This window comes from Dermochelys coriacea, chromosome 13, assembly GCF_009764565.3.
Source record: "Dermochelys coriacea isolate rDerCor1 chromosome 13, rDerCor1.pri.v4, whole genome shotgun sequence".
Classification (NCBI taxonomy): Eukaryota; Metazoa; Chordata; order Testudines; family Dermochelyidae; genus Dermochelys; species Dermochelys coriacea.
In genome coordinates, this window is record NC_050080.1 from 6622130 (window position 1) to 6638175 (window position 16046).

Here is a 16046-nt window from a genome sequence, read left to right on the forward strand (position 1 = left end):
CTCACTTAATAGCATTCCCTCTGACTGACTTAAGAAACATCAAAGTCCTCCCAGTGGGCAGACTTAAGGGGAAGGGCTCAGTCAACAAATGGCAGGACCTGGACCTATGTTATGCTTAGGATTGGCTCTGGTTTTATAGGATCCTGAAAACTTGGGCATGAGGCCCCAAGATAGATTGCCGCAACAAAACACAGCAGGCAGGGTTACAACCCCTGCCTCTGAGCTGGGTATACTGATACTTCTTAACTTTTTTTACAGAGCACTGTAAGCTCATGTAGTGAGTTTCTAAATGCGTAAGGGAGCATGGGTTCAGAATGAGTGCTCTCAGCTTGCCAGATGGAGAGAGGAAATTGATTGAGGCTGGGCAAGAAATTAATGGGTTTGGGGCAAATATGTATAAGTTGTTTTCCCCCATTCCCTCCTTGAGATGTAAACCATAGAGGATTCCTATCCTACTTTTGTGCATCCTGGGCCCTGAAACTGGGATACAAGCTCAAGCACGCGTGTGTACGGAAGTCCCTACAGTTCCTGCTAGGGATTTCCTGATGTACGTGGTGAGTTTCTGTAAAAGGGTCATACCTTTCCTGTAGTAAAGGTGGAATGTTAAAGCGCCAGGCCTATATCTCCTGGGGTCCCTTAAGTGCTCATACAATCTTACTGGACATTAGACAGATGTCCCTTGCAGACAGAGCAGAAAGGAAACCTTAAAGGGCTTTTCATTATTTCAATCAGGCCCTGCCTAAAAATAGCCAACTGCTGCTAGTCCTTTCCCAGTTTAGTCTCTGAGAACCACACTCTTTGATCCTTGCCAATAGTTTTGCTATTCTCTTTATCTTATTTTCAGGCAGACTTTATTATAGGCTTTATTATAGGCTGCTGTCCCTTCCAGAATGCTTGCAGGCCTCAGTGCTGCAGACACAGTAAATATATATATATATAATGTCTCCCGAAGAACGGGGAGATGCAGCAAAGGCTCTGACCTCATTCCCTCTTAGATGCCTGTCAGGCATCTATGAGAAATTGAATGTACCTCAGTACCTCAAAGCAGTGGGGTGAGGGATGCAAAGCCTCCTCTCCTGTGTTTGTGGGTTTTGTCCAGCAGCTTTAGAATTACCTGTTTCAGCTTCAGTGTTGTGAAATTGATATCTTCTTAACAAATAATACGTGACCACGTGTCCAATCCTGGGGAGATAATTATTCCTCAGGAGCACTGAGGCACAGTAACATTGCTGTGTGCTCCCCCTGAGGGAAGGTTGATTCATCCCAGAAAACATCCCCCCTCATTAAATTTGACCTTATTATGAAAAAAAAATGTTCCATGTAAACCAGTGGACTGTAATAGCAGCTGTGGAGCTGCCCTGAGCCCTGCTCACAGGATAAAAATGTCAAATCCCCTGTGTAGCTGCTCTTCATAAACCCCATCTTTACTCGGGATGAATTTCACCCAGGCTGAGTGAATGCCACAGAAGTGTTCCTGAATGGCTCTGCTAATGTACTATGTCCCTGACTCCTGACTGTCACCTAGCTCTTCCAATCCCGGGCCTCTGTTTGGGGGGAAGGGGGCGGAACCATCAAAGACCTGATTCTGATCTCATTTGTGGCAAATTCTGCTGGGCGAACTCCATGATGTTAATAGAGTTGCTTCTAACTTTATCTGGAGTGAACGAGATCAGCATCCACACCAAAGACTTGGTTGTGATGAGATGTGATTGTTTCTTGATCTGCACAAATATCTGTTAGGGCCTAATCTAAGAATCCATCAGACTCCTTTTCAACTGTCATTCAGTCAGGATTTGAAGCCATGTCTCTTGAAAGTGAAAAGGGCGTAGATACTATCATGACAGAACCAATACTGGATTATGAGACAGAAAAGTGGGGCTATACCTCTAATCCCAACCAACCCACTGAAATACACCAGAACAAAGGACATTGTGAAGGGACACAGTGGAGAGAGATGTTTAATAGAAGCTTACATCTTAAGCAGTGACTGTATACTGGCATAGGCAGGTTAGTTCATTTACTGTCAGTGTGCTGCCTGCCCATACCAACCCCATCAAAAAATGCAGCAGAAATAATTTTTATCCTACTTATCTGCAAAAGGAAATTTGCTTTGTTTTCCAATTTAGCAAATGTCCACAGTACAACCCCCCAACTTGCCAGGCAGCAGTTGGAGGTTCATTTTCTGTTTTAAATACCTGGCCTACTTTTGGTCTGTCTATGTGGCAGCAGGGAAGGATGGGCTTTTTCCAAAGGTCCATGGTGTGGGATGGACGCTGGAAATGTCTCCCTAACAGAGAGAATTTTCAGCCTGCCTGTCTGCTCCTTTCATTCAAAATGACAGCTTGGAAGGTTCCCAAGAAAATGGCAAAGCAAAGGTTGACAGCAGATGTTACAGTGAAAAGCAAGTCAAGACATGTTTTGCTGTTGGTATGTGTTACATTTTCACTGATAATAATTGCATCCTGAGAGCAAAAAAGGTCAAGAAATCAAACTCTGTTGGTTGTCGCTTTGGATATCTGATCACAATCCCTTTTTCTCCAGCGAGCAAGAGCTTTCCGGAAACTCAAGAAGGATCGAGAAATTAACGTCTTCCCCTCTTCCCTCCTACCTCCCCCAGCCCATATTTGTGAGAGGGCAAACATGCTCAACTCACTCTCAAGCTAGAAATGAAACCTACAGGACTTCTGTCTCATGGAGAAAAGTGATGGGGACTTAGCAGAGACTCTGTGCTCTGCTGCTCTTGTCACAAGCAAGAACGAAAGGGAGGGTTTGAATGTAGCTTTGAATAGTTCATGCCCTTAGGGCAGAATTTTGCAAAGGGGGGTGGGGTAAGGCTTGATCTAGTATTCCAGCTTCATTGGGCATTCTACCCTCCCTTGCCTTTCCTCCTGCTCCTTGTAGTCTATGATAAATTTGAGTTACTACTTTTACAAATAACAGGTTCATCACTCAAATGGCTACTTAAGAAAATTTTATTTGGTTGAATTTGAGATTAGGTCTCCCTGTGTATCCAACCAAACATTTTAATCAAGAACCATGCTCATCCACAAGTGAAAAATACTGAGCAAATAAATGGGTATAAAGAATAGAGCAATCCACAAAGCGGATGTATCCAGAACATCATGGACTGATGAAAACAAAGACAGAATTGATCAGTAAGCATGTCACCCTAAGTGGTAATGACAGTGGTGGCTCTTGCTTACTACTTCATTCTGCTGAACCACTGGTTAGCATCCATGCATTGGTTTTTATATCCTTTGTTTACACATCAGCATATGCATGACCATATTTAATTAGATCTCGGTCCTCTCTCCATATGTGGCTATCCAGGTAACCTTAGCTGGGATTCTGAATGTTGACATCGCTATTTGCATCAGTATTTTGATCAGTATTTCCAGTGTGTCAATGTAGATAGCTGCAAGGGTACATGTTACTCAAAAAAAACCCAAAACCCTAAAATTCCGTTAAGCCTGCATTGTTTTGTTCCTTGCAGTTGTTTATGAAAATACTCTTATTGCTAAAGATTATAACCCTAGGTCTTATGCTAAGACTTATGCTAAGTCTTTTATGCTAGCAAACTCTTAACTGCTAGACCTCTGTGATGGGGTGTATCAACCCCGCACCCACGAAGGAGGAGAAGCATCTGTTGGCAACACTTGCCCTGTCGATCATATCAGGGTGGAATAAGGGCTCGGAAGCAGGAAGTTCCTAGCAGTTGCTAGGCAGCTTTGGGAGAGAGCAGATGGTGTCTGCCTTGCTCCCAAGGGAGACTCTGGGAAGCCTTCAGGGGAGTCACTCCCAGGAGGGTCATTTACCATCCCCCTCTCCTCTCCTCCCCATGCCTATCAGAAGACAATAAACCTCGTACACTGGCCAGGTCAGATAGGATTGGCAAGCCCCAAAGAGAGCCATCAGGCAGTTGTGCCACTACCCTCTACCTCTTAGGGGATTACTGAATCTGAGCATATAAAAAAGGGACTAGGAGAGTGGTAACCAAGATCCCCATCCCCTTCAAACACAGGTGGGCTATTTAACTCAATTGACATGTTTCAGAGTAGCAGCCGTGTTAGTCTGTATTTGCAAAAAGAAAAGGAGTACTTGTGGCACCTTAGAGACTAACAAATTTATTTGAGCATAAGCTTTTGTGAACTACAGTGAGCTCATGAAAGCTTATGCTCAAATAAATTTGTTAGTCTCTAAGGTGCCGCAAGTACCAATTGAGTTAAAAGAAAAGGAGTATCACAAAGACCTGTACTTAGGCAGATGGGGATGGCCTGTGGATTTTTCAGTGCTTGTACAGCAGCAGCCCAGGACTGGTGACAGCCTTGCTTAGGCCTTAGTCTATTGCCAAGCCTACCTTAATGATCTCCTATGTGTGTTTCGGCAATACTGGCATCACTCAAAGCAAATTGCACACTGTGTATAAAATAAGCTTGTCTTATAACCTCTACAGGATTATGTTGGGGATCCCCGCTCCATCCATTTGTCTGTGATAACAGACTTTCACAATGAAAGAAGCTGATGCATGGGACAACCAAGGTGCATCATTCCTTCTGCTTTGCAGCCTGTTGTTTCCCAGGCTGTTTGACTGGCTGATTGAACCCACCCGGCTATGACATGTGTTCCTAATAAAAGGCTTAATTGGATACTTGCATGCCTTGGAGGAAGCTGGTACTGAGGTTATCTGGGGGAAACAGCAGCAGAGGCTAAAGAACAAGAGCATTTTTGGTGGACTTAGAGCAATAGCTTAGTATCATTTTTTACATCACTGATTCTCTTCCGCCCCACCCCGACCCGGGGTAACTTGCAAAGGCCTAAGAATGATCAGTATCTTGCTGGGGCAAAGAGGATTCAAAACCCTTTCTGAGACTGGCAAAGGTTGAGGGCTGGGAATCACGTTGGGTTACTGTATTAGCCTTATACCGCTGCAGACGTTGGGTTTGAATTTCAGTTTGGGTCATAGTTGAACTGAGTTTTGTGGTCTCTGCTTGGTGACAGTCGCAGAGTGGGTATCATGCAGAGTCACAAAATCAGCTGCTCATTTAGAGTTGCAAATCATCTGCAGCATGGCTGGGGACTGTGAAGCTGGAGAGGAATTGCATTAGGAACATAGGGTTAGAAGGGAATACAAGGGTTATCTAGTCTAACCCCCAACTAGAGGCGCAGCTTAAGCAAAAAAAAGCCCTTGGATTTTATTGGTATAGATTTCTTGTACAACCGAAAAGCACCCCCAAAGCTCTCTTGCTCTCTGGACATGTTCCCTTCATGCAACTTAAAGCATTAAATGCCAAAGAGCAGAACTGTTTAAAAGCACAAAGCAACAGAAGTAGTATTTCTGTCCTCGGAGCTTCCTAGCCTGAATTGCAGCTTCTCTCTCTCTTCCCTGAAGCTAGCCCTAAAAAGCTGACTAGGCTTAGTTGGATAGGAACACTTTCTGTATGAGCCCATCTGTCATGCTTCCACCTTCTCCTCCTCCAAGTTTCTCCTCAATAAATACATATCAACCATGAGGCTTACAAAGTTCAAAATAATAGTATCTGAAACCAAAACAATACTTTGTATTTTTCTTAAGAAAGTGTGCATCACCAGCCTAAGCAACCAGGTCATCTCATTGTAGCCTCTTCTTTTACTGTGTTTGTATCTATGGTATGTTAACATCTTGTCTTCCGTAGGTTGTGTTTAGAGTTGAGTGAAAATTGGAATTTCTGTCCCATGGGAAATTTGATTTCATTCCAAAATAGGACACAAAGTTGAAATACTAAAATTTTTCACAGAACGAAATTTTTTGGTTTGTAAATGGCAAAATGTTTTGTTCAAGCCTTTTTGGTCAAAATTAAAAATTTCAATATTCCCAAACTGAACCATTTAATTTTGCTTTGCTGAACTGACTCAAAATGTTTAATTTCAAGACATTCCATTTTACCATGGCTGGACTATATCTCTTTTATGATACAACTGGGGCCATGTGACTCCCGTGATGCACCACGCCGCTTGGTCAAAGGGGCAATTGTGTAGCATCATAGAACATGTAGTCCGGCCAGGAAGCCTGGCCCATAAGAGAGAATGGGGGCATCAGGCATCTAAATTACAACTCCTGTGAGACAAGGCACTACAATAGGAAAATGCAGTTTAATGTTCAACTGACTCAAAACTAAATGTTGTGTGTCAGTGTCAGCAAACCCAAATATTTTGAACTGACCTGAAACAAAATATTTTGTTTTGATTTTCCTGGAGGACATTTGAAAAATTTAGCAAAATCTTAATTTTTGCAAAAAAAAATTTTTTTTTATTTTGCAGAAACTGCATTTTTAATCAAAAATAATTTAGAAGGAAAATTTCCAACATGTTCAAATTGTAACCATTTTGGGGAAGGAACATGGGTCTAGGTTCTGCTCTCAGTTACACTAGTGTGAATCCAGATTATACCAGAGAAATTAAGAGCAATATATGACCCATTGTCTTTTATGTATCAGTCAAACAGATGTTGTATTAATAAAGGTAAATGGGGCTGTGGCACAGCACGTGATGGGAAGAAGTTACTAAATGGAGATCACCCCCTATGAATTTTATGAAGAAAACTACTTTCAATCCTTTGCTACTTGGCCATCTGGGATGCTTTTTATTGTTTGCTTCCTTTAGGTTTTATAGGTGGTGAGACTGGGGCTCTTCTGCCTCGCCTGGTTCCAATTTGAAATGTGGAGCTTGAAAGCTTTCTATCACCCTGTCATTCCTGAGGCCATAATGAATCCTTTGCCTTGCTTATCTCACACTTCTGCAGCTGCCAATCAGATGGGAGAGGAGGGATGAATGCCCAGCTTCTTTTGAATGAGCTTGCTGAGTGGGAGCATTGTGAGAGGAACCATCCCCCAGAGACCTTGGGACTCTTCTCACTTACATTGGTATAAATCAGGAGTTGCTCCATTTAAGTTACACCATTGTAAAACTGGTGCAAGTGGAGAATCAGATTCTGTGATTGCATCCTCTCTAGACATCTTTGTGTATGACGCCTAGCACAATGGGGTCCTAGTCAATGACTGGGACTCATAGGTGCTATGCAAATACAGATAATTAATAATAATAAATCCAAGATCTCCTGGAACTCAATTGCTTAATCTATATGGAAACAAGTGAGGTACTAAATTTTAGCATAAATAATTAGCTTATCCCAAAAGCTGTTACAACTGGTGGGGAGTTCAGCCTAACCCCATTAAAGGCACAGTCTCCTGTGCCACTAAAATCACCATTGATTCTTGATTATTTTCATATTTTTTCCTCCCTCTGGCCTGAGTCTGCTCTTGATATTTCCCTCTATACATCAACCTTGAAACATTTTCTCATGCAGGCAAACACCTTGATGGCTGATGCTATAAAAGAAGCTAATAGATCAAAACTGTGTAAATTCTCTTCTTGCCTCTCCCTCCCCTCTCTGCTGAGGCAAAAATTAAATTTCAACAAATCAGATCTATTCCAGTTGTTTTTGTTAGAGCCTCTACATGTTTAACAGCAACTGAATCATTTTTCTATTCTGCACCAAAGAAACATACAAACCATTCCCTGTGTCCTTTTGTCCTGGTGCCTATTCACTCAGGGTTCTCGCTCTCCTTGAATTTCTCTAGCATCAAAAATATGTGGTGGGGCTTTGTGTGCAAAGCTGCTCTATGGAATGTGTTCTCACAGAAGTGCCCCTTTCCATTATTATTACCATCCAGTGGGCCGCATTTCTTTCTTTCTCCCCTGTTCGTCTTGAGGTGGCTTCAGTGGTGTTTAATCCACTGCTTTCCTTGGCTTTCAGATTGAATAATGTACCCTGAAGGGCAAGAAACAATGTCTAATTGGAGAGTATAATCTTTCATCTCTTTCTCTGTCACAGTCTAATGTGACTGTAGGGCTTGCGATAGACTGGGCTGAAGTGAGACCTAAGTGGCAGGTGAGCCTTCAGCTACCATCCTACACAGGAGTGAAATACAGCCATAATCTTTGACCTCTCTCTTGAGGCTTCTGTGATGTAAATGAATGACTGCATCAGGAGACCCACCATGGTTGGCAGAGGATTGCCCGCTGAATTCCCTCCCATCCTACTTATTTCACCCAACATTGTAAAGAGCCATGAGGTGAACTCTGGTGTCTTTAGGCTTTGTTCTGAGTGCCACACAAATGTCTTTCTACTAATTCGGAAATCCCAGAATTCCAGTCATGTTCCTCCCAACAGCCAAAAGCCTGCGTATCTTAAAAGAATATGAACCCCTGGCAGTCCAGTTAATCACATTATTAAAAACAGGGCTGTTTGTCACACTAAGATTTTAATTCTTTCGAAGGATTTATATTCATTACATGTGAAATAGAATAAACCCATCCCTAATTCTCAAGTTCGGTGAAGAAACAATTAGCAATGATCAGAGGGGTAGCCGTGTTAGTCTGGATCTGTAAAAGTGGCAAAGGTGCCACAGGACACTCTGTCGAATTAGCAATGAATCCACTTTAAAAGCTTTGAGCCTTTTGGAGTTAACTCAGCCCACGCTCAAGCGAACTCTCTCACTGAAAGCAGACTTGGTGATGGCAATTCTTTTGGCTTTGTTTCATTCATAATTCATGCATGAGGCAAGACATAGTGTAGATCCCAGGAGTTCACTTTATCCCCAAAGTGATAGGTTTAATTATAGCTTAGTTCAGGCAACATGAAAATGCAATACACATTTATATTGTATGTCCCTCCTCCCCTGCTCCAGAAACTTCCCCCTTCCGGCTTAGCTGGGAGGCTAATGTAACCTTTTTAGAGAAAACGGAAACAAGTCATTGAATAACAGTAATTTATAATTGATGAAATCCATGCCACAAAGTCGTGCGTTATAAGGTCAAAGCAGAGTAAATTTGAAACACAAAGCAGGCTATGTTGAAACAAAGTTGAGTGGAAACCAGAAATAGAAAGACAACTCACACTTCTAAGGATTTGGAATTAGGAGATCTGGTAAAGTTCACTTTGTCCACTGTTTTGTTTGTTTTTGCCTTCTATATTGAGAAGGGGTGTTTTAGTGGGGGGGGAGGTAAATTTCTTTGCCAAGAAAACTTCCTAGCAGCCCTTATTGCTAGCTCAATACCTCTTAATTGTGGAACAAGTTTTTAGAAGGTTTAACTGGCCCTAGTGGCATGACTGATATTAAGCATTTATGTGAATTCTACCTTTATGACAGATTTCAGAGTAGCAGCCGTGTTAGTCTGTATTCACAAAAAGAAAAGGAGTACTTGTGGCACCTTAGAGACTAACAAATTTATTTGAGCATAAGCTTTCGTGAGCTACAGCATCCGATGAAGTGAGCTGTTGCTCACGAAAGCTTATGCTCAAATAAATTTGTTAGTCTCTAAGGTGCCACAAGTCCTCCTTTTCTTTCTACCTTTTTGGTGCAGGATAATTCATCCTCATTCTTAATGCTGTTTTGGACCTCTCTGACATAGATGACAGAAGTAACAACTTCAGATCAGGTTTACCTGTGTATTATATGAAGTATACACACCATTAGGAATGAAGTTTGGCATAACTGTTAATCCAAAATTCACTGTAGGACAAGACCATGACAAGAGAAGACTGAGGGGGGACATAACAGTTTTCAAGTACATAAAAGGTTGTTACAAGAAGGAGGGAGAAAAAATGTTCTTCGTAACCTCTGAGGATAGGACAAGAAGCAATGGGCTTAAATTGCAGCAAGTTTAGGTTGGATATTGGGCAAAACTTCCTGTCAGAGTATTTAAGCACTGGAATAAATTGCCTAGGGAGGTTGTGGAATCTTCATCACTGTGGATTTTTAAGAGCAGGTTAGACAAACACCTGTCAGGGATGATCTAGATAATACTTAGTCCTGCCTTGAGTGCAGGGGACTGGACTAGATGACCCCTCGAGGGCCCTTCCAGTCCTATGATTCTATGATGGCAATGTATGAGGATTCAAGAAAACCTACTTGGAATCTCCTGTGAATCAGGATAAGCATTACATATGCAATACCCTTTCCTGGATGTTTTAGTGAAAGTCCAATGAGTTGGCTTTATCATTATTATTTTACACTGATCCCTATAAAATATTAAAGGCAGGATTTTCAAAGCCCACTAAGGCCCTCTATGGGTGCATGTGTATTTGTATTCTGAATCTGAACCTGGAATTACGTGAACGCACACACATTGGCATATTATGTATGCAAACAGCCAGGTAGACCACTAGCAAAGGTAAAATTTTTGCACACATGCATACAATATGAAGTGGGGGTGTGATTTCCAGTTCACATAGATATACTCGTGTTAGGTCTCACTGAGCTAACACACTAAAAATAGTAGTTTAGTCATGGTACACAGTAAGTGATGATATGGGCTAGCGACCCTGGGTACAAACATGCCTAAACCCCCTGGGTATGTCCTCAGAATAGCTTGCCCAAGCTGCTGCTTGCCACTGCCCGTGCAGTTGTGGCTACACCATATTTTTAGCACACTAGCTCAATAACAGCTAGCATGAACATATCTGTGTGAGCTAGGAATTGTACCCCTAGCTCCCTGTGTAGACGTATCCACAGAGATGGTAATAGCATGTGCAGATTAGAAATGCTCACACACTTTTGCATGAAGTCCTAGACATTTTGTGTTTTGAAAATCAAGGTCCTACATAATAGTGTCCCATATGTACCACTTATAGGATTTCAAAGTGCATCATATATCTATTAGTCAAGTCTCACATCACTCACGTGAAATCGATGATTTTCATTTGACTCCAGGTAATCATGTGACATAAGTGACTTATTTATTATGTACATTTTACAGACTGATAAACTTACACCAAGTGTGATTGTCCACAGCCACACAGTGAGTCAATGTTACACCTAGGAGTAGAACCTAGTGATCCTGGCTTGCTGCTGTAAGAGCCCAAGAGCCCACCTCACCTCTAACATACTAAGTAATTAATAAATATAAGTCTCCAGGTTCTTATCATCATTTCAAAGACAAAGAAAGTTATAAAAATTTGCATCAAAAATGCTTATCTCTGTCACGGTGATTAAATTTTAAATATCTGTCCTTGCCCAATTGTATTGTGATGTTCAGCTTTAAGTCTCACGGATCAAGCGAACAATGGATGTTGGTGCAAACTAGAAAACAGTGGGACACTTTGTCATCCTGACATTAACTGGCCCTACTTCCTATCATTCCAGTTTTCTTTAGATCCTCAGTGGACAACAGACTGTAGGTCACTAATACCTAGGACTGGAGATCAGAGATGCTGGAATGAAAGAGGGAAGACAAGAAATTAACAGACACAGCATGCTAAGGATAAGAGTATCATATTTTTTGTAAAAGTAGCTATTTCAATGAATCTAAATATGTGTCTTCAAGTATCTTTAATCTGATGATCTCTTAATTTACTTATAAATATTTGCTTTGCTTAGATACTTTATAATCTTAGCTCCTGGATAATTCACTGAAGTTCAGTCTGAGAAGAGGTAAATGATCTTTGGACCTTTGAGGAGAGGTAACAAAGGAGGATCTGCACCTTAATCACACATGAGTTCTCCATTGTAGGGATTGACCAAGAGATCCTATCCATAAGATGGTGCCAGCACTCTGACTGCAGTCACCCAAAACTTGAAGAGCATGGACCAGTGACACACTAGAGGGACCAATGGGAGAATCTTGCATGGAGAAATGCTCATAAGCGATTTGGAGTGTAGTCCCACAAATAACTTTTATTTGTCCCTTATCTAATAGCCATATATATTGCCTAATATAATAAAGGATTATGGCTTGCTGCCTTTATTCAGCACCATGGTCAGTTCCAGTACATTTCTGTCCCTCAACAAATGCAAATTTAAACAAGTAAAAGAAAACAAACACCCCCCAAATGAAAAAAAGATATTTGTCTTTTTTCCCCTGTTAACACAATACAAACAAAGAAAAGCAATCAGAAGAAAACGCTTATTCATTCTTCTTCTCTCCTATGCCTGTAGAGAGCAGTGGCACCACTTAAACAGGTAACTCTCTAAAAGCTCCCCAGGCATAATTAGTTTTGTACGTGGTGTGGTTTTGTGACTGCCATTGCAACTGGTTGGCTTCTTTTCTGAGTTAAGTAAACTGTAGTTAATGGAGACTAAGGGGTAAAGTAGCCCTCTCTTGGAAACTATACAGCAGGAAAATGAGTGACAAGAGCTGTCTCTCCATCACGGCAGTGCTGGACTGTACCCCCATGGAACGGGTCATGGCTCAGGAGAGCAAACGGATGATTTTGTTGTTCCATTTAACTTTTAATAGGAAGTTTAAAAGAAATAGAAGATTTGGTGGTGCTGTAAAAATTACTTAGTTTCCTCCAGCTAAGGTGCTTCTTGTCTTCAGAGAGCTGCAGCACACAATCAAGTCTTATAATCCCTCAATAGAAATCTCATTATTCTGCCTTTGTTTTCTGGTGTGATGTATTTTTCTGTCATATTAAAAATGAATGAATTCCACTTTCTGAGTCCTTTCATGCATCATTCTGTCTTCCCTTGGACTGAGCCATTGTTTACCACATTCTAACTCTTGTTAAAGAGCATTGAGTTCACGGTGGAAAACAAATAATTGTGGCTCACAATAACTTTAATAATGTGCTTAGTGTCAACCAAGATCTTGCTAACTGGAGTGTTATGTAAGGACATAATGCTAGGTATGGAGGAGATATTTGATCAACAGAAAGCAGAGCAAAATACAAATCTGCTGACCAGGATCATTCTGTTAGGGCCAGATTCTTCCTTTCTTACTCAAGCTGGGTATTTTGTTGCTGCTGAACATGAGGGCAACAGCGTCTGGCACATTTTAGAGCTTCTATGAAATGTCCCCAAAGTGGTGAGCCTCTGTTTGGGGTTTTTTTAAAATTGTTTTGAGGTTCTGAGGTGATGGTCCACTTTAGTTTTGAAATTTCAAGTCTGTTTTCTTACTTTAGGCCTGACTCTGGGCAATGAGCAATGTGTAAAGTGCACCAAGACAGGAGCAGCTCCAGGAGACATTGTGACCCCAGAGACACCCCACTGATTCACTCTTCCTTCCCTGTTTCCTCACAGGAGATAGTAATTTAAAGCTGGCCTATACTACCCCATGAATTATGACACACCACCTACCGGTTCAGCTCCTCTGGCCGGTGAGTAAAGGAGGTGGAGTCAAGATCCTGCCTATTGCCCACCCAACCTGCTTTTGGGAGGGAGTAAACAGCCCCAAATTCTGCTGTGCACCTGGACCCAAGATCTGGGAGCCCCAGAAGGGCTTTAAGAGGTGTGAGGTTTCTTCTTACTCCCTTGTATGGATGTGGAGTCTGACTCTTCATCTTACCCTAAGTTTCCTCACTGTTACTTCCAATCATTTCTCCATTTCCAAGTCTAAGAGAGTTCAGTGTCACTACATTAAACAGCCAAAGTATTCCCACATTTATGGTTAATTTCAAAACTAATTGTCCATCTTGTCTACCTACAAAGCAAAACAGAACTTGGTCCCATTCTCTTGATGGATTATACCAAGGTAGTTATCTCTTAACTTTCATCCTGTAGACCTGGTCAACCCTTTAGGGGGTTTTAGCTAATGAGTTCTCCCCTTGCATCCTTTTCTCTAGTGAAATCAGTATTCTTCCATGTGTCTATTTGACTGCTATTGTAGAAGGGGTTGTATGAAGTGGATACTGTTTGGCACATTGTACCAGTACTTCTCAAGCATCCTTATCAAAAAGAAATGTTTCCAGTCCTTATGCGGAAGAAAACCTTCTAAATGTGATCTAAAGCAGTGCTGTCTGCAAACAGGCAACCAGAAGCAATAGCTCTTGGAGTGGTGTGAACATAAGGTGTGAATGACTCATCTCAGTCAGGTGTTAACTCTGAAGCTTGGTGATTACAATTTAAATGGCAACATTGCTATGTTATTACAGTACTGATTATGTTAGCAGAAGTATCCTGCTGCTCTGGGATTTTTGGCAAGAATTTAGGGAGAAATATGCCACCATAGTCTGACTCCTGCACTGCATACCTTACAGCAAATTTTACTTGGTTTCACCATTTCAGTGGTAACTGCTGACATCTGGCTCTAAAAGTGCTGAATGATTTCTTCTCTCTGTTTTCCAGCTGGTGGGCTTTGTCTATGCCTGTTACGTTGTCAGTGTTTTTACAGAAGAAGAGGACAGCTGTAAGTATTCATCAACAGATTCCTGGGCAACCGTTTTTGTAAAAAAACACACTCTCTCTCTCAAGGATGTTGTCCGGTGAGCTAGTGCTATAGGCCATCAGCCAGTGAATGAGAGGGAGGAAGGTCAGGGGAAGTGAGGTGACATTTTCTTATCAGTCTTTCCATCTCACCACATAAATGGCATCACTGCAACATCTGCCTGACAAGGACAATTTACCGTGAGATCATCTCCTCTGTCTTGAACTCCCATAGTCCTCTTCTCTGATTCTTTTAGCACAAAGTTTTGGCTTTGTCCACTGATCATGTTTGGGTATTAGAGACAGAAACAAGGGAGCTGATTCTCCTTTTACACTGGTGTTGATCAGGAATAATGCCACTGAGATCTGTGTATCAACAGTGTAAACTTGGTGTAAGTGAATGGAGAATCAGGTCCAATATGTTCAACTGAGCAAGAAGGCCATGCTCTGTGCACTTCATGATATAAGCTCAGAATAAAATAGAGGGCAAGAATATTTACAAATAACTGAACTGAGTATTTAACTTGCAAAACAGAGGTGGTCCTGTACCTGGATTGTAGAGAAGATGAATGAACTAATTCTCCTTCTGCTTGTTCTGCAATTCTCTTAGGTACTTAGGGTTCAATGTTACAGTGCCAAAGGAAAGCAGAGAGCCAAAGGAAAGCCACTTTGATTGTAAGATCAGCTGAATTTACCCACCTACATGTAGCCTTTTCCTGCATTTCCAAAACTCCCATTGAACCACATGATTTTAGGTGCACAAAGATTGGGTCCATAGATTCTAAGTAGCAGTATGGGATGTTCTTTTTAGAAGCATGTTTCTTTGGGTTGCATCTAAGGGACAGATCCTCAGCTGGTGTGAGTCAGCATAATTCTGTTCAAGTCAATGGACCTACACCAATTTACTTCAACTGAGGATCTGACCCAAAGGCTTTATATATCACTGTTACTTCTTTGAGGCTTCTAGCCCCTCACATTAACGTGACAAGCTTTATCCTATAATGATTCGCTGCCAAGGGTGTTTGCTGAAAAATAATGGGTTTGAATTAGATGTTAGAAGGTAAGTGAGAAAGTTTATTTCAAATGGATTTAATGAAATATACTTCTAGTCTAGCTTGCCCTCTCTATTTCTCTCTTGCTTCCTGCGTGGCTGTCTCGACCACAGTGCCTTTACTGATTACTTGCTTAGAGCTAGGCTATCTGTTTAACAATGGCCTGTATTATAAGTAGTGAAAAAACAAGGTTTGCTCCATCATCTTTTCCCCTCTCTCACCAAGAATGTCATCTGTATGTATTGCCCAAGGGGCTTTAAATTCAATGTTACTTTTAATATTATTTTTTAAAACATTGCTTAAATTCAATGGTTTCACCACCAGAAGCCATTACAAGTAGAATGAATTATTTAGAAATGTACTGCTGTTAATTTCAGAATTTTTAAAATTCCTCTCCATCCCAGTTTGTCAGGCTCAGAGTTGAAATGCCTGCTTGAATAATTAACAATGACACACCATCAATATTTCACAGTCACAGCATTAGATCCTTCCAGTGACCTGAACAAATTTGAGCTGCGTTTTAATTTTCTCTTCCATTTGTGGTTTCTTTTAAATGTTCCTTTGATGTGCAGCATGAAGTAATTATGAGTGCTGAGACACATTAATCAGGAGGCCAGTGTTAACGTGATTTTCATGAGAAAACACAGCAATGGGATCCACTAACACTGGATTGTGGGCAAGAATGTTTTAGATGTGCTAATGCACCATAATCTATGGGTGATTGCACGGTGAATTATGATCAGGATTTTATAAAGTGATTAGGATTTTGGGTGTCTCAGTTGTTAGATGCCAAACTTGAGAAAACTTATTTTCA

The 16046-nt window shown here is 41.3% G+C and overlaps 1 protein-coding gene across 3 annotated transcripts in view; it reads left to right on the top strand.

Annotated features, from left to right (window-relative positions):
* Positions 1 to 16046, top strand: part of NKAIN4 (sodium/potassium transporting ATPase interacting 4) — an 88721-nt gene that overhangs the window by 64513 nt on the left and 8162 nt on the right. For all 3 annotated transcript variants that reach the window (XM_038369833.2, XM_038369836.2, XM_038369835.2), the window contains exon 5: positions 14103 to 14163. In XM_038369833.2, coding sequence (XP_038225761.2) covers positions 14103 to 14163 — 61 coding nt within the window. The remainder of the gene's footprint in view (positions 1 to 14102; positions 14164 to 16046) is intronic.